General features: G+C 41.6%; 1 protein-coding gene and 1 pseudogene across 1 annotated transcript in view; both read left to right on the forward strand.

The window, feature by feature from the left end:
• The window catches only part of FMN2 (formin 2), a 368,530-nt gene that overhangs the window by 215,163 nt on the left and 126,447 nt on the right, over positions 1–26,920 (forward strand). The window contains exons 8-9 of the mRNA XM_018042550.1: positions 1,428–1,515; positions 19,748–19,809. Of these exons, the coding sequence (XP_017898039.1) occupies positions 1,428–1,515; positions 19,748–19,809 (150 nt within the window). The remainder of the gene's footprint in view (positions 1–1,427; positions 1,516–19,747; positions 19,810–26,920) is intronic.
• On the forward strand, positions 6,236–7,317 carry LOC102177149 (annotated as a pseudogene).

Here is a 26,920-nt window from a genome sequence, read left to right on the forward strand (position 1 = left end):
TGGACCATAAAGAAGGCTGAGTGCTGAAGAATCTGATGCTTTTTAATTGTGGTGCTGGAGAAGACTCTTGAGAGTCCCTTGGACAGCAAGGAGATCAAACCAGTCGATCCGAAAGGAAATCAACCCTGAATATTCACTGAAAGAACTGATGCCTGATGCTGAAGCTGGAGCTCCAATACTTTGGCCACCTGATGGGAAAAGCTGAGTCATTAGAAATGACCCTGATTCTGGGAAAGATTGGAGGTATGAGAAGGAAGCAACACAGGACGAGATGGTTGGATGGCATCACTGATTCAATGGACATGAGCTTGAGCAAACTCCAGGAGATAATGAAGGACAGGGAACCCTGCTCTGCTGCAGTCCATGGGGTCGCAAAGAGCTGGACATGACTTAGCGAGTGAACAACTTCTGAAAGGGTTTGTTTTATTCTCTACCCATATCCGTGATAGGAACCAAGAATGCTATTAGTCCTGTTAAGAGTATTATGCTGTAATTTGTGTGACAGTTGGCCAGGATTATTTTATTAGTTTCCTAATTGATCAACTTAGGGCAGCTATCACTTCTGGAATTTGACCATAAACATTTTTCTTTTACTGTAGTGTTCTTCCGAGCAAATTTATCATGGAATCCTGAGAGTAAATAGAAGTCGCTGCCCTACACATGATTGGTATCTGGCGTAATAGTGTCATAAGTAGGAATTGTCAGTGGCGTATTATTGTCTGGAAAACATAATTTAAACATGCCCAATCTGTGTTAGGAAACTTATCGGGTTTCTGTGGGCTAATTCTTCTGGACTCTGGAAAGATCTGAGATTGAGCTAACACAACCCATTGGATTTGATGATTGCATCACTGTTAATTAGCTGGAAAGTTCCTCACAAAATGTGGGCCAAATGCAGAATGAGAGCAATGGCCAGTAAAACAGTGAGCTTTCTCAAAATAAATGAATAAAGAACTACATTAAGCTGCATAAAAAAACTGCACGTGTTCTATTTTGTGGTCAAACTAACCTGATCTAATAGACTCTTTGAGTACTTTTAGTTTTCCTTTTACTGTTAGCCAGTGTTTCAAGGTTCTGCATTTAAAATCAAAGAACACTTTTAAAATCTCAGACTGCAAATGATCAGATGTATAAGTGTTATTTTACAGAGACCAATCTAATTTTCTAGGTGGTTAGAAATTTCAGTGTTGGTAAATCAGGCCCTTAAAAGGCTGATGAGAAAAACAGTGGTAGGGATAATGAAGAGCAGGGTGAAGACGGGAATTTTGAAGACAGTAAATGCAAAATTCAAGAGCTCTTTCACATTAGTTCTGATACTTCAACAATTCTAAGTTATTTGTTTCTCATTTAGGATAAAAATCACATGATATTAAGCATATCACTGAGTTCAAGTAACATTTCTTCCTTTTCCTTTCTTCCTTGAGCAGGTTGTCAAGCTACTAAGCAACAAAAGGTCTCAAGCAGTTGGAATATTGATGTCTAGCCTTCACTTAGATATGAAAGATATACAACATGGTAAGTGAAAAATGGGCTTCCCCTCTGGCTCAGCAGGTAAAGAATCCACCTGCAATGCTGGAGACAGTCTGCAGTGTCGGAAATGAGAGTTCTATCCCTTGGTTGGGAAGACCCCCTGGAGAAGAAAATGGCAACCCACTCCAGTATTCTTGCCTGGGACATCCCATGGACAAAGGAGCCTGGTGAGCTACAGTCCAGGGGGTCACAAGAGTCAGATGCAACTTAGTGACTAAAACATCACCAAGTGAGAAATAAAATTTCAGCTTTTGAATATTCAAATTTGGGCTGAAGTGGAAAATTATTTCATACTTAGATTTTCTGTATGTATTGAGATTAGTATGTTTCCTGTGAGTGCTACCACACTTTCTGCCATGATTGTTTCTGAAAGGGTTATGGGTAATTTGACTTTTCTGTTATTTCTCTATCTATAAAAAGAGCCTAATTCTCATGTGACATGTTTAGTCTGCATTAGTAAATACTTAACTTTTGATTCATAAGAAATGCTAGTCCCACCGTGCTCTATACCTGATTGACTGCTCCATGCCACGTCCGAAAAAGGACTGGTGAACACTCTTGAGATCCAGGTGCGGGCTGTGTCTCAGTCCCTGATGTTATGCCCAAGTCGCGAAATCTCCCAATGACCACCAGGGAGCCGATATCCGATGTAAAAGCAAGAGAGTTTTATTACCAAGCTCGAGCTGGGGCTCCCACCGATAGCGACGCAGCAGCTATAGGGAGGAGCCCTGAGCTCTGGGTTACATTGCTTATATAGGGTATTATCGCACGAAAAATTCAAAAAACGGGAGTCTCCGGGTCTGATTGGGCACCTTCTGGTGAAGGGTTAGGTGTTGAGTTCTGATTGGTTCTCCTTTCCCGGGCTTGACTCAAATTTCCCAGGCTGGCCAAGGGTTCTGATTGAGTCACAGGTGGTGGGGTGAGGTCAGGGGATTTCCAAAGGCTCTTTTCCCGGAACCTTACAAAATAGAGTAGCTTAGGTCCTTCACCTGACAGTACCTGGGGAGGATGGTCCACAGGAGAGGAAAATCTCTGAGGGTGAGTCTCAGATGTTTGCTGAGCTAACACAGAGAAGAGGAAGTAAACCCAAGACTTTCTAATCTATCAGCTAAAACCAGTGTAGGAGTTACAGGAAAGCTTCTTTAGATTGTTGTTTCTAAAATGATCTTATGATTGGAGATGTCAAAGAGTAGACTGGATTGCCATATGTAGTGATTAAACGAAAGCTCAGAGCTGTTCAAGAGACTACATGACCATTTGTCTCAGATGCGCATAAGGCAAAGAGTGGGTGATGGGGTGTGTCCTCTTCCTCCTCTGGTTCTGATAGGCCATGAGATGCTGAAGGAATCACTAAAGCAACTTTATTATGTATAATTTTTAGTGTGGACAAGTGGTCCCTCTTTTTTCAATTCCTTGGATGACTAGAATGTAACCCCTAGGCTTCTCTACCCATGTTATCTTTTCTAGTATCCATCAAAGATAGTTTCAAATTACTCTTGGCCACTTATATATTGTTGGTTATCCAGACCCATGGAAGCAGTGATATGGTGACCTTTTGTTATTTTTTTAATGGTGCTGTTTTAATTTACATCTTTAACCAGGCTTATAAAATATTCTCTATATTTGGAATTAGGATGGCTTTTACCATTTTTAAAATGGTTTTTGTGTCAGTGTTTTAATACTCGACTCTACTTTGCTCTAGACAAATATCCCTATCCATATTCCATCACATTGTGCTGAAGGATACTGCCCAAGGTGAATAAAGGAGTTAAATCTATATTCAGATGTCCCTTGAGCTGTTCTGAGCCTGAGAGTAGATTTAAAGCAGATAAATTTTCCAATGGAATGCCAATTTACCTGTTAACAAAATACAGTTTATAAATTGTGAAAAGATTTACTTGGCTTTCCAGCTTACCACTTTATGTATATGGATTCTATTTGGTTGGCTTAAAATATGTGCGGAGTAACTCATAAATAGCACAAGCTTGGCATGCCCTGTCACTAGCCGAGTAGCTCAACCACAATTTAAATTTTTATTAAACTGCTTTGATGGTGAGGAGAGTTTCCCAAGCTGAAGCATTGGGGGCCATTGTTATGGAACAGGATGCAAAGTCAGATGCCAGGAAGTATTAGGTTGGTGCAAATGTAGTTGTAGTTTGGGACCATGAATTTTAAATTGTTATAACTAGGCTCAAACACATCTTTGTTAATCAAAATAGGAACCATTATAATCAACACATTTTTGCCAGCGAGAAATGTTTGCTTATTCCTGTAGTGTAAAACTCTGTGCTTCAGGATTCAGTGAACTGTTGGAAAGCATTTTCTGCTTCCTGCTCATTGTGGAAGTGTTTTCCCTGCAAATGTTGTTGAGATACTTGAAGTGGTAATCAGTTGGCAAGAGATCAGATGAATATGGCCAACAAGGCAAAACTTCATAGCCCAATTCGTTCAACTTTTGAAGCGTTGGTTGTGTGATGTGCAATCGGGCATTGCCATACAGAAGAATTGGGCCCTTTCTGTTGATTAATGCTGACTGCAGGCCTTGCAGTTTTCAGTGCAGCTCATCAATTTGCTGAGCATACTTCTCAGATGTAATGATTTTGCTGGGATTCAGAAAGCCGTAGTGGATCAGACTGGTAGCAGACCACCAAACAGTGACCATGACCCTTTTTTGGTGCACGTTTGACTTTCGGAAGTGCTTTGAAAATTCTTCTTGGTCCAGCCACTCAGCTGGTATTTGCCATTTGTCATATAAAATCCACTTTTCATCACATGTCACAATCTGATCAAGAAATAGTTCATTTTTGTTGTGTAGAATAAGAGAAAATGACACTTCAAAATGACAATTTTTTTGATTTGTGGTCAGCTCATGAGGCACTCAGTGACATCACTGACTTGATGGACTTGAGTTTGAGCTCCAGGAGACGGTAAAGGTCAGAGAAGCCTGGCATGCTGCAAGTCCATGAGGTTGCAGAGAGTCGGACACAACTGAGCAACTGAATGACAACACGAGGCACCCACTTATCAAGCTTTTTCACCTTTCCATTTTGATTCAAATGCGGCACAACGGTAGAATAGTTGACGTTCAGTTTTTCAGCAACTTCTCCTGTAGTTGGAAATCAGCTTTGATGATGCTCTCAAGTGGTCCTGGTCAACTTATAATGGCTGGCCACTATACTTTTCATCTTCAAGGCTCTTATCTCCTTTGCAATGCTTCTTGAACCACCATTGAACTGTATTAGCAGTTCCTGGGCCAAATGAGTTGTTGATGTTATAAGTTGTCTGCACTGATTTATAGCCCATTATTTACTCAATAGGAAAATCACTCGAATTTGCTTTCTGTCTAACATCATTTCCATAGTCTAAAATAAGTATAAAATAAGCAGCAAGTAATAAGTCATTAGCAAAAAAATAAAGTGAAAAATGTACATTAATATGATGTATATATATATATTCATAACCATAATTTATTTAAGAAAAATAAGATAAACATAACCACATTCATTTAAGAATGTATTCTAATACCAAATGGCAAATTTCAACAGTGCAAAACTTCAGTTACTTTTGTATGTGTGTGTAGCGGAGTTTTATTACAGTGAAGAGGGGCAGAGAAAGCTTTAACATAGACATCAGAAGGGGTTGGAGAGTACCCCCTCGCTAGTCTTCAGCAAGGGAGCTATATACTTTTTAAATTAGTTATTACAATAAATCAAAAGAATGTCTCAAGGTTGTAAAAATTTTACCAGACCCATTCTCACAATTTACATTTTAAAATAACAAACAGGATTAGTCAGAAGGTTTTCAGGAAGGAGAAACTGTCCTCAAGCAGTTACATATATGTTGTTATATAATCTTTAGTACACAGTTTAAGCTGAGTTGTGTTGTTGCTTAACCATCAGTTCAGGGCTTAAAGGAAGAAAAGTTTTATGTGACTAAGACTAAGGAATGTAAAGAAAAAAAATAAATAAAGAGGACGTTTGTCCTTTCCTCTTCCTTGAGAATTCCAGACCCCTCTCCCCTTCTCAGGAACCCTGGATTTCGTAGCAGCCTGCCTAAAAATTGACTCTCTCATTCCCCCCTTTTCTGTTATGAACATTATGTTGCCAAGGGAAAGGGGTGTCATTTTCATTCCATAACTACTTCCTGCTGTGATGGGGTACTATCCCTAAATTGTTGAGGCAATGTATTCTCTTAACCCTCATATTGAGGGTCTCCAATCCAGGGGCCCCAAATAATAGTTGAAGGAGGCTGTGGCACTCTAGTAGCCTGGACAACCATTTGTAACTTAAAAGCTTTCACACTGTTAGAAACAAATTCAGTTACATAGTTACAGATGCAGAGAGCAAACAGTAAAAACAGAATAGTTAGAATTATTATGATTAAGATACTTTTCTACCATGGGGGGCTAGTTAGCATTTCCCAAAGTGAGGTGACTGAGGCTTCAGGAGAATCCATAGCCTGAATCATCTTGTTCATGTATCTAGTTAAGTGAGTAACATTAGTACTCACAGTACATCATGAGAAATGCTGGGCTGGAAGAAGCACAAGCTGGAATCAAGATTGCCAGGAGAAATATCAATAACCTCATGTATGCAGATGATACCACCCTTATGGCAGAAAGTGAAGAAGAACTAAGGAGCCTCTTGATGAAAGGGAAAGAAGAGAGTGAAAAAGTTAGCTTAAAACTCAACATTCAGAGATACGTTTGTGAGGTTACTCCTTTCTGCCCGTGGACGCTGCCGAGAAAGCATCGTTGAAGTCTTCCTCGCCTCCACTGCCGTCATGTCTAAATCAGAGTCTCCCAAAGAGCCCAAACAGCTGCAGAAGCTCTTCATTGGAGGATTGAGCTTTGAAACAACCGATGAGAGTCTGAGGAGCCATTTTGAGCAATGGGGAATGCTCACAGACTGTGTGGTAATGAGGGATCCAAACACCAAGCGCTCTAGAGGCTTCGGGTTTGTCACATACGCCACGGTGGAGGAGGTGGATGCGCTCATGAATGCAAGGCCACACAAGGTGGACGGAAGAGTTGTGGAACCAAAGAGGGCTGTCTCAAGAGAAGATTCTCAAAGACCTGATGCCCACTTAACTGTGAAAAAGATTTTTGTAGGTGGCATTAAAGAAGACACTGAAGAACATCACCTGAGAGATTATTTTTAACAGTATGGGAAAATTGAAGTAATTGAAATCATGACTGACCGAGGCAGTGGCAAAAAGAGAGGCTTTGCTTTTGTAACCTTTGATGACCATGACTCCGTAGATAAGATAGTCATTCAGAAATACCACACTGTGAATGGCCACAACTGTGAAGTAAGAAAAGCCCTGTCTAAGCAAGAGATGGCTAGTGCTTCATCCAGCCAGAGAGGTCAAAGTGGTTCTGGAAACTTTGGTGGCGGTCATAGAGGTGGTTTTGGTGGGAATGACAACTTTGGTCGTGGAGGAATCTTCAGTGGTCTAGGTGGCTTTGGTGGCAGCCGTGGTGGTGGCAGATATGTTGCCAGTGGGGATGGATATAATGGATTTGGTAATGACGGAAGCAATTTTGGAGGTGGCGGAAGCTACAATGATTTTGGCAATTACAACAATCAGTCTTCAAATTTTGGACCCATGAAAGGAAGAAACTTTGGAGGAAGAAGTTCTGGCCTCTATGGTGGTGGAGGCCAATACTTTGCCAAACCACGAAACCAAGGTGGCTGTGGTGGCTCCAGCAGCAGCAGTAGCTATGGCAGTGGCAGAAGGTTTTAATTACTGCCAGGAAACAAAGCTTAGCAGGAGAGGAGAGCCAGAGAGGTGACAGGGAAGCTACAGGTTACAACAGATTTGTGAACTCAGCCAAGCACAGTGGTGGCAGGGCCTAGCTGCTACAAAGAAGACATGTTTTAGACAATACTCATGTGCATGGGCAAAAAACTCGAGGACTGTACTTGTGACTAATTGTATAACAGGTTATTTTAGTTTCTGTTCTGTGGAAAGTGTAAAGCATTCTAACAAAGGGTTTTAATGTACATTTTTTTTTTTTTTGCACCCATGCTGTTGATTGCTAAATGTAATAGTCTGGTCATGACGCTGAATAAATGTCTTTTTCTTTTTTTAATGTGCTGTGTAAAGTTAGTCTACTCTGAAGCCATTTTGGTAAACTACCCCAACAGTGTGAAGTTAGAATTCCTTCAGGGTGATGCCAGGTTCATTTGAAATTTATTTACAGCCTGCTTGGTGGAGAAGCTGTTGTCTTCAGAACCTTGGTGTAGTTGAACTGACAGTTACTGTGTTGTGACCTGGAGTTCACCATTAAAAGGGTCACCCATGCAAAGTCATGGAGTTTTTTTTATTTTTATTTTTTGGTTATTAATGATTGTTGGCACATCCTATGCAATATATCTAAATTGAATTATGGTACCAGATAAAGTTATAGATGGGAATGAAGCTTGTGTATCATCCATTATCATGTGTAATCAATACAATATTTAATACCCCCCCCAAAAAAACAAACCTCAACATTCAGAAAACAGATCATGGCATCTGGTCCCATTACTTCATGGCAAATAGATGGGAAAACAATGGAAGCAATGAGAGACTTTATTTTGGGGGGCTCCAAAATCACTGCCAGAGAAGGCAATGGCACCCCACTCCAGTATTCTTGCCTGGAAAATCCCATGGACAGAGGAGCCTGGTAGGCTGCAGTCCATGGGGTCACTAAGAGTCGGACACGACTGAGCAACTTCATTTTCACTTTTCACTTTCATGCATTGGAGAAGGAAATGACAACCCACTCCAGTGTTCTTGCCTGGAGAATCCCAGGGACGGGGGAGCCTGGTGGGCTGCCGTTTATGGGGTCGCAGAGTTGGACACGACTGCAGCGACGCAGCAGTAGCAAAATCACTGCATGGTGACTGCAGCTGTGAAACGAAAAGACGCTTGCTCCTTGGAAGAGAAGTTATGACCAACCTAGACAGCATATTAAAAAGCAGAGGCATTATTTTGTCAACAAAGGTCCATCTGATCAAGGCTATGGTTTTTCCAGTGGTCATGTATGGATGTGAGAGTTGGGCTATAAAGAAAGCTGAGCACTGAAGAATTGATGCTTTTGAACGGTGGCATTGGAGAAGACTCTTGAGAGTCCCTTGTAGTGCAAGGAGATCCAACCAAGCCATCCCAAAGGAAATAAGTCCTGAGTGTTCATTGGAAGGACTGATGTTGAAGCTGAAACTCCAATACTTTGGCCACCTGATGCGAAGAGCTGACTCATTTGAAAAGACCCTGATGCTGGGAAAGATTGAGGGCAGAAGGAGAAGGGGACAACTGAGGATGAGATGGTTGGATGGCATCATCGACTCAATGGACATGAGTTTGGGTGAACTCCGGGAGTTGGTGATGGACAGGGAGGCCTGGCGTGCTGCAGTTCATGGAGTCACAGAGTCAGACATGACTGAGCGACTGAACTGAACTGGTATATATGTACCACACTGGGTATGAATAATAGCACAAGTTCCTCCCTGTGAGGCTGTTAGAATATCTAAAGCCAATCTGTTTCGTAAAATCACCTTTCTCATTTGTATTTGTTCAGCATTAAGGGGTGAAATAGCTTTTTGAGAATCTCGTAAATCCTGTTGAGTACAGTTATTCAGAGCATCAACTTGCAGCATAATATCTGTAGTTCCTAGAGAGGGAATGAATATTGCAGCCATATAATCATACCAGTGAAGTACAGACCTTGCCTAGCGAGTTTTGCATGTGGCAGATTAGCAGGCTTCTCTGGAAGCTGTGAAGATATGAAGCCCTGAGTAAAAGGTAAACCTTGGGTGCATCTTCCTATCTAGCAAGGGGAAGCCATCCCCATAGGTAAGAGCCACATATCCAGTAAGTCCTGTTTGGGGCAAACCAGCATGTCTCAGATATCCAGTCCCAATCAGTCTGGCCAGGCAAAGGGAGGACATGAACTGGGACTGGAGGACACAGGAATGATTACATTGCATATTTCTTGAGGCAAAAATACCAATTGTTTCCAATCATTATAATTATGTTGTTGGTTAACTTCTGGGGATGACTGTTTTTGTTCCCAGCATATGGGAATGTTAGATAGTAGGCATCTCTTTTCAGGAGTTAGCCATATGACCTCATCCCATATTTGATAAATATCAGGTAGGAAACCACCAGATATAGACCCATTTACCTTCTATGTGCAGAAAAATAGTCATTAAACCGAAATAAAAGTAAAAGTGAAAGTGAAGTCGCTCAGTTGTGTCCGACTCTTTGTGACCCCGTGGACTATAGCCCACTGGACTCCTCTGTCCATGGGATTCTCCAGGCAAGAATACTGGAATGGGTTGCCATTTCCTTCTCCAGGGGATCTTCCCGACTCAGGGATCAAACCCAGATCTCCTGCATTGCAGGCAGACGCTTTACTCTCTGAGCCACCAGGGAAGCCAAACCAAAATAATGTATAATCCAAGTTGAAAGTCACATTATGTGCATAGTCCCTGAGTGTGTAGTCGTTTGAGTCCCAGTTTATTGTCAGAGGGTCTAGAATCTGTACTTTGGATGGGCCCTGAGCCCCAGAAACTATCAGTACAAAGTTCAGTTTGTTGGGTCAGGCAGGTACCTTTGTAAGCTTCCCAGGTGGCCCTAGTGGTAAAGAACCTGCCGGGCAGTGCAGAAGAAGTAAGAGACCCAAATTCAGTCCCTGGGTCAGGAAGATCCCGTGGAGGAGGGCATGGCAACCCACTCCAGTATTCTTGCCTGGAGAATTCCATGGACAGAGGGGTCTGGTGGGCTACAGTCCATGAGGTCGCAAAGAGTCAGACATGACTGAAGCAACTGAGCACAAATGCAGATACTCTCAGGGCAGAGGCAGGCTCTGAGCTGGCTCATCTCTGAAGGTTATCTCCTGCGTTTTGATTAAAATGCTAGTTCCTATCTTGTCAGCTCTTTGAAGCCTTTAAGATAGTTTTCAAATATATTTTGTTGAGCATTTTTAATTGTTCTCAATGGGAGGATTCCTTTAATCCAGTATTGTTCTCAAAAATTGATATTATGAGAGTAGCTATAGACTTGCAATTTAGTGAAAATAAACTGAATTTTCTGTACAGCTTTTGATCCATAAGGCGTCAGTGCGGTGTTCACAACTCTCAGGTCCATTTTGGTAGATAACAGTAGCTGTAAAAGAATTCTGAATTTCCTAAGGCTCAGCTTTATCCTCCCAGCCCCTAGTCTCACTGCTGGGTAGAGTATCCGCGTGGTGTATCACCCAGCATGCGATACTTCTGAGAGTGGAAGGGGTGCTTGGGAGTGGACAGTTTCCAGGCACACAGGTAGTAGGGTCAGACAAAGCAATTTCTGATCTAATTCTCTCTTGTTTAGATATTTATTAAACCAACGTTTATTGCCCAGCAGGAACACAAGAGTTTGAAAAGCCTGCTCTGTAACCCTGAGGTTTCCTGGCTGGCTGTACTTAGAGATCCTCTCACCAGTATCTTTTCTGAAAGATTTGCTCTGTGCCAACGCAGTCACACCACAGAGCAAGGGATCTGTTGCCCTCAGTCTGCACAAGACACTGGAAACCCAGCACAGCCAGGCCCGCACCCAGGCTGTTAGGGACAGAGCCTCCTTAAGGACCCCAGCTGTGGGCTCCTGCATGGGGCTCTCATGCTCTTGTGCGTCTCTAAGAAGGTTCATCTCATCCACAGGCCTGTGTGCCTTTCACGTCACCAGCAGACGCCCGTTTCAGATGTTAGTGTGGTGGGTATGTCTGAAGACCTTGCAGGAGCTGCCTCTGGAGCATGGCTTTTCTTGCGGGAGTGCCACCAGTCATGTGGGGGCCCAGGCGCTGAAGTGTTAACTGCTCACCTACCCTCTTCCACTCCCTTGGTGCACACATGTCAGCAGTGATTACAGATACAGTGGTGAGACACACCTAAGGAAGTGTGTAAATATCTCTCACAGGGAAGTGTGTGTCACTGTCCCTCCAGGACACTGACCCCTGGTTCCTTCCCTCCTTGTCATGCCTTTCCCATATAAAGCCAGTTGGTATTGTTGGCACAAGGGCAGTGAATACTAAAGTATGTCGTTGAAATTTCTATCGCATTTAAATGTGATTTATGTAAAACTGCATAGTAATCCATCAGCAATATAGTTGATAAGGTAAATGAAACATGGTTATTTTTATTATTTGGTCTCTAAGCTTAATGATTGCTTTTCAAACACTTTTTTATTTTTTAAAAAATGTAGTTAAGGATACCTTATAAGGACAATAACATGCTTTTAGATTTAAATCAGAAATTCCTGTGGCATCTGTCTATTTCTGACTCTTCACTGGATCCTGTGTTATGGATGTTTTGATATTCGCTCGGTTGACCCATTTAAAGGGGCTCAGGGCTAAGGAGCCTCATCCTGACCATTGTATAGGAAGGAATTGCCTGAGGTTGCAGGTGCTTAAAAAGGTTGGTGGGAATGCAAACTAGTACAGCCACTGTGGAGAACAGTGTGGAGATTCCTTAAAAAACTGGAAATAGAACTGCCTTATGACCCAGCAATCCCACCACTGGGCATACACACTGAGGAAACCAGAATTGAAAGAGACACGTGTCCCCCAGTGTTCATCGCAGCACTGTTTATAATAGCCAGGACATGGAAGCAACCTAGGTGCCCATAGCAGACGAATGGAGAAGAAAGCTGTGGTACATATACACAATGGAGTATTACTCAGCCATTAAAAAGAATACATTTGAATCCGTTCTAATTAGGTGGATGAAACTGGAGCCGATTATACAGAGTGAAGTAAGCCAGAAAGAAAAATGCCAATACAGTATACTAACACATATATATGGAATTTAGAAGATGGTAACGATAACCCTGTATGCGAGACAGGAAAAGAGACACAGATGTATAGAACAGTCTTTTGGACTCTGTGGGAAAGGGAGAGGGTGGGATGATTTGGGAGAATAGCATTGAAACATGTATACTATCATGTAAGAAACAAATCGCCAGTCCAGGTTCGATGCAGGATACAGGATGCTTGGGGCTGGTGCACTGGGATGACCCAGAGAGATGGGATGGGGAGGGAGGTGGGAGGGGGGTTCAGGATGGTGAACACGTGTACACCCGTGGTGGATTCATGTTGGTAAATGCAAAACCAACACAATATTGTAAAGTAATTAGCCTCCAATTAAAATAAATAAATTTAAATTAAAAAAAAGAAACAGAATAGAAAACCTTAAAAAAAAAAAAGAAAAAAATGGTAATTGCTTCTGACAAACAGGAGATATATTCTAAAATCTTTCATAATCAAACCTTTTTGTCAGTATCCAAAGATATGGAATTCAGTATTGAATTTTACACTCCCACCCCATTGTTACTGATGGTTGTGTAAAATGGTCCAGTTAATTTCTCTTTTGCAGGGAAGAGAATTGCAGCTTATAGATCAAGCGTATCTGAGGCTTCCCCTTAATAAGGACACCCGTCCATCGGACTCCTTGTTCAGTGTTGTCTATAGTTGTTAGCTTGTCTCAGAGTGAGGACCTCTGTTATCTAATAAAATGCAAAAACAGAACTGGTAGGAGAACATAATACTTTTGGTCACCAATATGGAATTTTAAAACTTTGGAGAATATCAATTTAGTAAATTTGGTCTCTTGCTTTAAGGGTCATTTTATATATTGCCCTGTTTGCTTATTGATTCTATTTCTTAGAGAAAAGAAATTGTGGGTTTCTTTTTCACATCTGTGAGTTAAGTGAGGAAAATTTTTTTAAATAAATGATTAATGGAGTTGCTCATTCTTGATGGAACCAAGCAAGGATAAAGAAAAAAATTTTTATATAAAAAGCAATCTAGGCTACGGCTATCAATGAACTGAAGCATATTGTGATTATTTATGAGTCTGGTGGTACCTCTAGATGGAATTTCCTGTGCCCCCCTTTTAGGAACCAGTTGCTCAGAGAGTATGTAGGGAAACAGAATATCTCCCTGGTGTGGTCCTTGGGGATGCCTGCTTTCCTTTTGACTAACCATCTAAACACATTTCTTCTTAGCATCTCTGCTTCCCTGGGTTTCCCTCCGCTTTCTGGTGTAGTCTAGCACCATTGGGGACATGGGTTCTGGGACCAGGCAGGCCCTCTGTTTTCTATTATGGATGGAATGTTCACTCCCCTCCTCTCCATTCCTACATTGAAGTCCTAACTTTCAATGTGATGGTATCCAGAAGTGGGGCCTTTGGAATTAATCAGGTTGAGGTGAGGTCAAGAGGCTGGAGCCCCCATCATGGGATTAGCATCCTAATAAGAGGAGGGAAAACCAGGACTCTGCCAGCCAGCAAGAGAATCCACCCCAGTTCCAGTCTCTGGAACTCTGAAAACTGAATTCCTGTTGTTTAAACCATCCAGTCTAAGGCAGATTTGGAGCTCAGCTCTGCCACTGGTTAGGTGGGTAAATCTGGGCAAATGTCTTCCTCATCTCTGTTCCACAGTTTCCTCAGTAGTAAAAATGGCTGTAAAATGAGTTATTTCCTATAAATATGTGCATGTGCACTCACATGCAAGCACTCACACAAGCACACATAAATATTCAACGCATATTCACACATGCATGCTCACTGGCGAGCACACACATAGAATACCCTTCCTTCGTTTCTTAGGGAATGAGCTTTGTTTTCCAGATGTGGGTGTATTTGAAACTCCAGCTGGCCACCCATGGAGGAGGGAGAGTGTAAAGGTTTTATTCCTCCTTCCTTGCTCTGAGCGGTTCCACTACAAACGTTGCCTGGGAGACAGCCTTGTGATGGAATTCTCAAGTGAGAAATGAGAGGGGAGAGATGGGAGTTCAAGTTCAGGGGGAATGTAAATGAGGCAAATTTGATTGTCCTTAGCTTGGGTTTTCCATCACTATTACTGAAACACTGAGTTAGTACTGGGTTGTGTCCATTTCTGTTTCCTGAATGGAGACAGATATGAGAGTTATGTGTATCAGCCACTCTTCAAAGTTGGCTGTGTGGTTTTTGGCTCAGATGGTAGATAATCCACCTACAGTGCAGAAGTGAATTGAAGTCGCTCAGTCATGTCCAACTTTTTGTGACCCCATGGATTGTAGCCCACCAGGCTCCTCTGTCCACGGGATTCTCCAGGCAAGGATACTGGAGTGGGTTGCCATTTCCTTCTCTAGGGGATCGTCCCGACCCGAGGATCGAACCCAGGTCTCCCGCATTGCAGGCAGACGCTTTAACCTCTGAGCCACCAGGGAAGCCCTGGTGCAGTTTGTTTGGCTCTTGAAAGGCTGGGATGTCCTGTAACCATGTGCTTTCTCATCACCATCTCTGTGCTGTGTGTCATCACACCCCACACGCATTGCCGGTGGGTACTGGAGGCAGGGAAGATGGCAGTGGGGAGGGGTTAGGCTTTGGTGGTAGGGTGAACCTTGGTGATGGGTGTGAGCAGAATCTAAGTACATGGACAGATGATTCTGTTTCTTGCTTTGACATACTATTTTCCTGAAAGGTGAACTAGTTTCTAGCTTTGAGGGTAAAGTATGAGAACACTTAAAAATGAGGAAATGCCCTTTCTAAACTGCCAGAACTGTGTAGGATGTTTCGTGGTGACTCTATCCCTGAGTGTTCTGGTAGCTTCTGGTGGAGCAGTTCTTTTACCCCTCTGCCTACCACTGAATAATAGTTTTCTTATGAAACTGTGTTACAGTTGCATTCTTAACCTTTCTTAAAGTAACGAAGTATGTCAAAAATGATGCTTTTCTTCTTCCATCTTTAATATTAAAATGGCTGCACAAAAACTCACCAATTTTGATTTTTTTTTAAATGCACACTGATATGACAATATAGAATACAATCTAAGAAAATGATTTCAAATGAAGTTAAGGACAACTAAGTGCTACTGGAGCCATCTTATAGAAAAAAATCGAATGGACTTTTTGGCCAACCCAATATATTGGCACACAGGTTAAGGTAGGGGAAATTTAGTCACTGAAAATTAAAAATGCATCAAAAATAAATAATACTTCAGTTCAGTTCAGTTGCTCAGTCATGTCCAACTCTTTGGGACACCATGGACTGAAGCACAACAGGCCTCCCTGTCCATCACCAACTCCTAGAGCTTACTCAAACTCATGTCCATTGAGTCAGTGATACCATCCAACTATTTCATCCTCTGTCATCCCCTTCTCCTCCTGCCTTCAATCTTTCCCAGCATCAGGGTCTTTTCAAATGAGTCGATTCTTTGCATCAGGTGGCCAAAGTATTGGAGTTTCAGCTTCATCATCAGTACTTCCAATGAATATTCAGGACTGATTTCCTTTAGGATGGACTGGTTGGATCTCCTTGCAATCCAAGGGACTCCTAAGAGCCTTCTCCAACGCCACAGTTCAAAAGCATCAATTCTTCAGCACTCAGCTTTCTGTATAGTCCAACTCTCACATCCATACATGACTACTGGAAAAACCATAGCTTTGACTAGATGGACCTTTGTTAGCAAAGTGATGTCTCTGCTTTTTAATATGCTGTCTAGGTTGGTCGTAGCTTTTCTTCCAAAGAGCAAGTGTCTTTTAATTTCCTGGCTGCAGTCACCATCTGCAGTGATTTTGGAGCCCAAGAAAATAAAGTCTGTCACTGTTTCCACTGTTTATCCATCTATTTGCCATGAAGTGATGGGACCAGATGCCATGATCTTAGTTTTTTTAATGTTGAGTTTTAAGCCAACTTTTTCACTCTCCTCTTTCACTTTCATCAAGAGGCTCTTTAGTTCTTCGCTTTCTGCCATAAGGGTGGTGTCATCTGCATACCTGAGGTTATTGATATTTCTCCCAGCAATCTTGATTCCAGCTTGTGCTTCATCTAGCCCAGTGTTTCTCATGATGTACTCTGCGTATAAGTTAAATAAGCAGGGTGACAATATACAGCCTTGACATACTCCTTTCCCTATTTGGAACCAGTTTGTTGTTCCATGTCCAGTTCTAACTGTTGCTTCCTGACCTGCATACAGGTTTCTCAAGAGGCAGGTCAGGTGGTCAGGTATTCCCATCTCTTGAAGAATTTTCCAGTTTGTTGTTATCCACGCATTCAAAGGCTTTGGCATAGGCAATAAAGCAGAAGTAGATGCTTTTCTGGAACTCTCTTGCTTTTTCAGTGATCCAGCGGATGTTGGCAATTTGATCTCCTGTTCCTCTGTCTCTTCTAAATCCATCTTGAACATCTGGAAGTTCATGGTTCATGTACTGTTGCAGCCTGGCTTAGAGAATTTTGAGCATTCCTTTGCTAGTGTGTGAGATGAGTGTAACTGTACAGTAGTTTGAGCATTCTTTGGCATTGCCTTTCTTTGGGATCAGAATAAAACTGACCTTTTCCAGTCCTGTGGCCACTGCTGAGTTTTCCAAATTTTCTGGCATATTGAGTGCAGCACTTTCACAGCATCATCTTTTAGGATTTGAAATAGTTCAAATGGAACCCATCACCTGGCACTAGCTTTGTTTATAGCGATGCTTCTTAAGGCCCACTTGACTTCACATTCCAGGATGTCTGGCTCTAGGTGAGTGATCACACCATCATGATTATCTGGGTCGTGAAGATCTTTTTTGTATAGTTCTTCTGTGTATTCTTGCCACCTCTTCTTAATATCTTCTGCTTCTAAATAAAACCTAGCTATAACAAAATATTTCAGAAAGGCTGAAGTATGAAGAGAAGTGAAATTAGGCCCAACACATGTGAATCAAAAAAGCAAGAGTTATGATCTTGATATGTGGCAACTTAAAATTCGGGCCAGGAACATTACGTGAACAACGACAAAACAATGAAAACATATTCTTAATACTAACAGCTATAATTCACAATGAAATTATAATAGATTTGAATTTATGTCCCTCTAAATACAGATGCAACTACATAAGAAAGAAACTACGTAGTACTTACAAGGAGATACAAGCACATTAATAAGAGTAACTTTAAACCACTTTCATCGAAACAGATCAAGAGGAAAAATACAAATAAGGATTTAGAGTATATAAACAGAAAAGATTATATCTTATATACTATATAGTTATATCCTGTCTTCTCAAGGTACATGAACTATTTATGACTATTGACTATTAAGTTGCAACAAAAATGTCAAACAATGTCATAACACAAACTTATTTCCTCATCTCATACCGTAAACTATTAATGGATTAAAAAAAAACAGCTGTGAACTTATAACCTGTGATGGAGAAAATCGAAGTTTACACAGTTAAACTTGGCACGTTCCTTTCATTGTGTTACAGATGGTTTTGACTAAAAACCTGGGTCTCACAAAAACTTTTTCCAAAATATTTAAATGTACAGAAATCTAAAGAACACACATATTTATCATGATCCACTTGGAATAATTGTGTGATTTACTCAACATGTTGTTAATATATATAAAATGTGGTGGGCTGGTTATGTGTGTGTTAAGTCATGCTTGGTCATTTGTTCAGTTATGAAGGTTTTCTGTTTTCTCTGTTGATATATATATATTTGTATGTAAGGGTTAGTTTGATGGCTCATTGTCCAGAGGAATAAAATAACCGATAATCATGGAGGACATTAGGATTTCTCTTATGTGATTTCTTTTAACTAATTAATTTGGCTGCCTCAGGTCTCAGGTGCAATGCATGGAACCTTTAGTGCATCATGCAGGATCTCTTATTGCAGCTCACAGACTCTAGTGGTGGCGCATGGCACCACTCAGTAGCTGCAGCTTAGTTGCAGTGCGTGGCATATGAGACTTTAGTTCCTGCATCAAGGATCAAACCCATGTCCCCTGCATTGGCAGGTGGATTCTTTACCACTGGACCAACAGGGAAGTCCCTTTAATGTGACTTTGATGCATAAAAAGTTGCTTCTAAAAAAGATACAAGCTTTTCAAATATAAGGTGGCACTGCCTCTGTTCTAATCCATCCCTTGTTGTTTCTGAGCCTTAACTACTCATAGCCAGCTGTATGGGGGAGGGAAAGCCCTGCTGGAGTCGCATCCTCCTGGCCTGCAGGACCAAGCTCGCAGCTCGACTCTGGCGGAGGAGACTGTGGCCTCTGCTTCTCCCAGTCCCCTCCGCCCTTATTACTTTAAGTATCCAGTGCTTTCACCACTTCTGAAGCTGCAACACTCCTCTAATTGAGTTAATCGATCAAGATGCACTCACCCTTCTCATGGCTTGTAAGATTTTTTTAATTAAAGAACTTTTTTTTTCTTTTTTTTTTCTAATTTTACTTTATTTTACTTTACAATGCTGTATTGGTTTTGCCATACATCAACATGAATCCACCACAGGTGTACACGTGTTCCCAATCCTGAAACCCCCTCCCACCTCCCTCCCCATACCATCTCTCTGGGTCATCCCAGTGCACCAGCCCCAAGCAGCTCTTAACATCCTTATCACTGGCAATCCATGAAAACTGTGAAACAGAAGACAGGCATCAGTGTGCAGAAAGCTTCAGGTAGAACAATCAGGTGGAGAAGAGGTTTAACCCTCCTTGGATACCATGAATTTTCCCTGCAGCTAGGTCCACTATCATGTAATAGAATACAAGTTCTAAGTCTCATCTCTCCCCTTCCCCACACAGTTCCAGTTAAGGGTGCTCTATAAACAATACGTGTTTCTTGAAGATCTCATCCAAAGAACTGAACTTTCTCCATTGTCCACACCTACTGCCTCACTGAACAGACACCTTTGCCAATTTCAAAACCATAATCAAAGAATTATCCTTGGATTATTATAATTTAAAGGGTTGTAACAGGAAATGCACCTGTTTCCATATTAAGTCTATCAATTTAGTCATTAGATATAACCTTTGCCAAATGTCTTTAGATAAATTGGCAGACGTGCATTTATTGGCATAAAACCAGGATGTGGTAGTAACATGAGTGAGTTGCTTATTTTTCTGGTATTAGGCAGATTTTTCAAATTTATTCAGGTGAGTCATGAAAGAGACAGACGGTGGGTTTCTTTCTGGCCGTGGGGGCCTATTCTTGGGATTTTGTGTTTGTGGAGAGTGTGAAAGCTGTGACACTTGACACCTGCCCCGTTGAAATTCCCAGCTCAGCTCAGTCTTTGTCGGGGAGGGGAGCAGCTGCAGTGAGGGCAGAGCTTTGCCTGCTGCCTGCAGGACATGAGGTCTGCCCTGTGGACGGTTACTGTTGTTTGAGGTGGTCAGACACTTTTCACAGCTGGTTTATGGCCATTTATACTTTCTGTTTTGTCTTTTTCACACAGCTGTGGTGAACTTGGACAATTCTGTGGTTGACCTGGAGACCCTTCAAGCTCTCTATGAGAATGTGAGTAACAGGAGGCTTTCTGTGTGAGAATGTGACACACACAGTTCTTGTCAATGTCCATATCTGGGCTCATTGCCTCCGTGTCCTCTGAAGAAGTTTGATACGGGGGCACTGAATTTACATAAGTCTGGATTTGTCAAAATTTATACTTGGTAGAAATGCATTAAATAAATGCATGGTCTCATAGTTTTAAAAACTGTGATTCAAAGCATGTTGTATGTGCAGTCTTTCAGATTCCTTCTTTTGAAACATAATCAGTGCTTAGGCAGAGGGTAATTTGAGAGGAACATTGTGTGATGTGCTGATGCATTTACTCTAGATGTGAAAACTCTCAGTAGCTGCTCTTACTGCCCTATTTTACAGATGAGGAAACTTGGCAGAGAGAGTCCATACCACCTGCCCAAGTCACACATGCTGTGTTGTGGTGAGGTGGGATGTGGTTTCATTCTCTCTGTTTCTCTGTCTGCCAGTTTCCTTCACTGAGCGTCAGGACATGGTATCTTTCTCCTGGTACCACTTTCTCTTAGAAAGGTGGCAGGAGACTGGCATGAGGAGAATGGACCAGGGCACGTGCTCTGGGGAAGTGCAGTCTTGGCGGGGAGGGGGTGGTGGAGGCTGTGTGAAATGACTTTTGCTGGGGGTTGGCATTAAATAACATTGATTCGTGCAGTAAGAAAGCGATTCCCTCTTCAGTGTGCTCGGTTGAATCTAGGAAAGTCTCAGTGTGGCCCTGTTTTCTTCCTGGGTTTCTGTTCTGGCCTCTGGTCTGCGTGGTGTTTAAGCCTCTGTGATTAAATGGGGCCTGATTTGGTTGCTGCTAAGTCACTTCAGTTGTGTCTGACTCTGTGCGACCCCATAGACGGCAGCCCACCAGGCTCCTCCGTCCCTGGGGTTCTCCAGGCAAGAACACTGGAGTGGGTTGCCGTTTCCTTCTCCAATGCATGAAAGTGAAAAGTGAAAAGGAAGTTGCTCAGTCGTGTCTGACTCTTCGCGACCCCATGGACCGCAGCCTATCAGGCTCCCCTGTCCATGGGATTTTCCAGGCAAGAGTACTAGAGTGGGGTGCCATTGCCTTCTCCGCTGATTTGGTTGGTCCTGGGCTTTTCTGACCCTCTTCCTCAGCCGCTCCCTTGAGGACAGTGTGTTCCACCTGTATGTCCTTAGATTCGGTACTTTTATTTTTTTTTATTTTCATTTTTTTTGATTCGATGCTTTTAAAGCACATGTCCACATGCTGTCCCTATGAGGCCAGGACCTTCGTGGGCAGATATTTCTCATGAAGTATCTCCCAGTCCATGAGTGAAACACACAGCTGTGGTGAACGCAGTGCTGGCACCTGGTGCCCATTGTGGGCACAGGTGTGTGACTCATTAATGAACTGGAGAGGAAGGCATGAGTGTTTTGTTTCCTGGTGGTCACTACACGATGGAAAACTTGGGGAAAAAAAATGGAACTGTTTAGAGGTATACAGAGCTTTTATTTCCCTCATCCTTCCTGCCAACCTGCTATCAACCAAGAACCAGGTGGAAGAAACAAGGAAACACCAAGGAGAACAACATCTTCAGCAGGTTGTAACCATGTCAGATTTCATTGGTGTATGTGTAACTGTAGCTTGTGCACATATTCCATGAACTTATGTACATGTCTCTCTGCAGATCCATAGTGTATATGTCTGTACATTATATGAAGGCATGAATGTTTTATTTTCAGCTGGTGTATCTATGTGCAGAAACATACAGAAAAAAAACCAGAACATTGGGGACAACTGTATTTATAAGGAGAGTTTATTTTGCAGTGATTTAGAGTATTTTCTTTGGGAGGTTTTCGCCTTTAAAGTAAAGTAACTTCACAAAATAGAAATTTCCGACTGTGGACAAACCAGATAGCTACCCAGAATTTCTTACCATCGTACTCCATGAAAGGAGCACCAGCATCAACTGGAAATGGTTACATTTGCGGTTTTTCTAATATTGTTGATGTCATTAAATCTGATGGTTCAGACTTCCGCTGTGTCAGGAAAACAGTCATCCTGTGATAGGAGTGGTTCACGGTGACGCTGGTTTAGGTGGGAATATTCTGGATTGTGTGATCACTGTCTTCAGTAGAGGAACTGAAAGCACCCCTTATGAATAAGTGATGCCTTGTGTAATAATATATGCCTTGTATACAAACAGAACTCATACTAATTCCTGAGTCATGTCCATTAATATACAAGGCCAAAGATGGCAGAACTATTTATTTTATCTACAGCAACATCCCGAGCACTTAGATTCAGTTAGTACTGGGCACATAGGAAATATTCAGTAAATATTAAATGGATCAGTCAGTTCAGTTCAGTTCATGTCTGACTCTTTGCAGCCCCATGGACTGCAGCACACGAGGCTTCCCTATCCATCACCAACTCCCAGAGCTTGCTCAAACTCATGTCCATTGGGTTGGTGATGCTATCCAACCATCTCATCCTTTGTCCTCCCTTTCTGCCTTCCATCTTTCCCAGCATTAGGGTCTTTTCCAATGAGTCAGTTCTTCACATCAGATGGCCAAAATATTGAAGCTTCAGCATCAGTCCTTCCAATGAATATTCAGGACTGATTTCCCTTAGAATGGACTGGTTTGAACTCCTTGCAGTCCAAGGGACTCTCAGGAGTCTTCTCCAACACCACAGTTCAAAAGCCTCAATTCTTCAGTGCTCAACTTTCTTTATGGTCCAACTTTCACATCCATACACAACTACTGCAAAATCTATAGCTTTGACTAGATGGACCTTTGTTGGCAAAATAATGTCTCTGCTTTTTAACATGCTGTCCATGTGGTCATAGCTTTTCTTCCAAGGAGCAAGAGTCTTTTAATTTCATGGCTGCAGTCACCATCCGCAGTGATTTTGGAGCCCCCCAAAATAAAGTCTGTCACTGTTTCCATTGTTTCCCCATCTATTTCCCATGAAGTGATGGGACCAGAATGTTGAGGTTTAAGTCAACTTTTTCACTCTCCTCTTTTACTTTCATCAAGAGGCTCTTTAGTTCCTGTTCTCTTTTTGCCATCTAGGGGATGTCATCTGCATATCTGAGGTTATTAATATTTTTCCTGACAATCTTGATTCCAGCTTATGCTTTACCCAGCCTGGCATTTTCCTTGATGTACTCTTCATATTAGATAAATGACAATATACTGCCTTGACAATCTCCTTTCCCTATTTGGAACCAGTTTGTTGCTCCATGTCTGGTTCTAACTGTTGCTTCTTGACCTGTATACAGATTTCTCAGGAGGCAGGTCAGGTGGTCTCGTATTCCCATCTCTTAAAGAATTTTCCATGTTTGTTGTGATCCACATAGTCAAAAGCTTTGGCACAGTCAATAAAGTAGATCTTTTCTGGAACTCTCTTGCTTTTTTGATGATCCAGGGGATATTGGCAATTTGATCTCTGGTTCCTCTGCTTTTTCTAACTCTAGCATGAGCATTTGGAAGTTCTCAGTTCACGTACTGTTGAAGCTCACTTGAAGAGTTTTGAGCATTACTTTGCTAGCGTGTGAGATAAGTGCAATTATGTGGTAGTTTGAGCATTCTTTGGCATTGCCTTTCTTTGGGATTGAAATGAAAACTGACCTTTTCCAGTCCTGTGGCCACTGCTGAGTTCTCCATATTTGCTGGCATACTGAGTGCAGCACTTTCACAGCTTCATCTTTTAGAACTTCAAATAGCTCAACTGGAATTCTGTCACCTTCACTAGTTTTGTTCATAGTGATGCTTTCTAAGGCCCACTTGACTTCACATTCCAGGATGTCTGGCTGTAGGTGAGTGACCACACCATCATGCTTATCTGGGTCATTGAGATCTTTTTTGTGTAGTTCATCTGTGTATTCTTGCCACCTCTTCTTAATATCTTCTGCTTCTGTTAGGTCCATACCATTTCTGTCCTTTATTGTGCTCATCTTTGCATGAAATGTTCCCTTGGTATCTTCAATTTTCTTGAAGAGATCTCTAGTCTTCCCCATTCTATTGTTTTCCTCTATTTCTTTGCATTGATCACTGAGGAAGGCTTTCTTATCTCTCCTTGCTATTCTTTGGAACTCTGCATTCAGATGCTTATATCTTTCCTTTTGTCCTTTTCCTTTAGTTTCTCTTCTTTTCTCAGCTATTTGTAAGGCCTCCTCAGACAAGCATTTTGCCTTTTTGCGTTTCTTTTTCTTGGGGGTGGTCTTGATCCCTGCCTCCTATACGATGTCATGAACCTCTGTCCAGAGTTCTTCAGGCAGTCTATCAGATCTAATCCCTTGAATCTATTTGTCACTTCCACTGTATAATTGTAAGGGATTTGATTTAGGTCATACCTGAATGGTCTAGTGGTTTTCCCTACTTTCTTCAGTTTTAGTGAATTTTGCAATAAGCAGTTCATGATCTGAGCCACAGTCAGCTCCAGGTCTTGCTTTTGCTGACTGTTTAGAGCTTCTTCATCTTTGGCTGCAAAGAATATAATCAGTCTGATTTCAGTATTGACCATTTATGATGTCCATGTGTAGAGTTTTCTCTTATGTTGTTGGAAGAGGGTGTTTGCTATGACCAGTGCATTCTCTTGGCAAAACTCTGTTAGCCTTTGCCCTGCTTCATTTCATACTCCAAGGCCAAAGTTGCCTGTTACTCCAGGTTCTTTTGACTTCCTACTTTTGCATTCTAGTCCCCTGTGATGAAAAGGACATTTTTTTTGAATATATATATATATATATATGAATTCATGAGTGAACTCTGCTGGTAGGCTTGGTTTTATGACCTCTTGGATTTTCTGTTATATAGTTTTCAGATCCTTTTTGCCTCTTCACACTGATAGATACTCATCATGAGTAAGGATCCATGTTGAACATCGATTCTTGCCCTCTTCACTTTGTTGACAATGAGACTGCATGTGCATGATAATGAGAAGGAGGATGATTTCTGGGAGGATGTGGACAGCTTACTGTAACCTGATCTGCACAAAACATGGTGAGGAACAGAATGGCTGAAACTTTGAAAAGGGTAAATGAGAAAGATAAATTTGTTACATATTTTTAGAATTCTGGGTCATTAAGGTCAGACTTCCGAGACCTGTTGGCATGTGATGGTCTTCGGTTTTCTAGGGATATGGGCTGAGGCAGTGTCTGGTTTTCTGGGTGTCAGACAACAGTCGTGGATGAAGGCTTCCCCATTAGGTGATGAATGTACTTTTAGCAAAGCAAGAAACTCCCCCTAACTCAACAGAAAATTGAGTTACATATTTCCTAGTGGTGAAAAACACACTTGTTCAAAATGTTCATTTCAGTTGTTTAAGTTCCTAAGAGAGCTGTGATCATTTAAAAATCAGGCTATCTGAGTTTTAGAATAGTAGTAATTTAATGCGTATTATGCACCAGACACCACTCTAAGCATCTTACATGTGTTACTTAATTTAATCCTCCAAGTGGCTTACATCCAACTTAGAAGAAAGAAGCACTATTGGTAGAAAAGAGGAAACTGACCCAGAGAGATAGTCAGCTCATTACTGGGTGTGACCCTGGTCCCTGAACACCATGCTCTGAAGCACAGAATTTCCTGACTCTTGAAGAGCACTGGACAGGACCCTCTGGGAGGAGGTAAGACACACTGTGTGGTGGCAGGAACTCGGGGTGAAAAGTGAGAGTGTGGCCCAGGTTTCAGCAGCAGACGCTCATGGTTGCCCCCAGTGATTTATTGATGCTCCTTCAGCTTCCATTTCCCCATTTCTAAATAGGGTGTCTAATTCATAAAAACTCAATTTTTGTCACTGTCAAATGGACATAAAGAGAATTTTCTGGACTATTCAATACTATTATGCTTTTCTTTTAAACAAAAATAAGCATGAGCATAGAACTTAAAATAACTAAGACTGTCAAATGACAGTGACGATGTCTAAGACTGCGGGCATCGAAGATAGCAAAAGTCGTGCACCATGGATCTTAAAACTGGACCTTTCCTCGAGGGTCTGAAGATTTTGCTGAACGAAGGAGAATAAATATCTATGCATTTATAGGCAACATGAATTCATAGGGAATACTTTTTTAAAAAATTGTCACCACTTTATTCACAATCTCCATGTCAACATTTGTATTTTATTTTTTAAACCAGTTTCAGAGACACACTGAAGTTGCAGGTACACTATGAAGGGCTATTCTTTTTCTGTATCAGTTGCAAATAAATTGTCAACATTATGCCTGATTGTCCCTGAATACTTTAGTGTGTATTTCCTACAGTGTAGCAGACACTTAATCATAATACCACCAGCAATATCATGAAATTGACACTGATATATTGCTATCATCTAATCCTCAGATCCCATTGTTTTGATGGTTGTTCCAATAACATCCCTTATGACGTCCTTTCTGTCTTTCTTTCCTTGGGCACATGCCTCTTTTTTATTTATATTATCATGTGTACATATGTATTATCTTTCAATTTAACTATAAATTCCTTCAGTTCAGTTCAGTCGCTAAGTCATGTCCGACTGTTTGCAACCCCAGGGACCACAGCATGCCAGGTCTCCCTGTCCTTCACCAACTCCCAGAGTTTACCCAAACTCATGTCCTTTGAGTTGGTGATGCCATCCAAGCATCTTATCCTCTGTTATCCCCTTCTTCTCCTGCCTTCAATCTTTCCCAGCATCATGGTCTTTTCCAATGAGTCAGTTCTTCGCATCAGGTGACCAAAGTATTGGAGTTTCAGCTTCAACATCAGTCCTTCCAATGAACGCTCAGGACTGATCTCCTTTAGGATGTACTGGTTGGATATCCTTGCAGTCCAAGGGTCTCTCCAGAGTCTTCTCCAACACCACAGTTCGAAAGCATCAATTCTTCGGAGCTCAGCTTTCTTTATAGTCCAACTCTCACATCCATACCTGACTACTGGAAAAACCATAGCCTTGACTAGACAGACCTTTGTTGGCAAAGTAAAGTCTCTGCTTTTTAATTATTTTAATAATCAAAATAACATATTTTAATATGTTTAATATATTTTAATATGTTCCAAGGAGCAAGCATCTTTTAATTTCATGTCACCATCTGCAGTGATTTTGGAGCCCCCCAAAATAAAGTCAGCCACTGTTTCCACTGTTTCCCCATAAATTCCTTAC

The sequence above is a fragment of the Capra hircus genome, chromosome 28 (assembly GCF_001704415.2).
Source record: "Capra hircus breed San Clemente chromosome 28, ASM170441v1, whole genome shotgun sequence".
NCBI lineage: Eukaryota > Metazoa > Chordata > Mammalia > Artiodactyla > Bovidae > Capra > Capra hircus.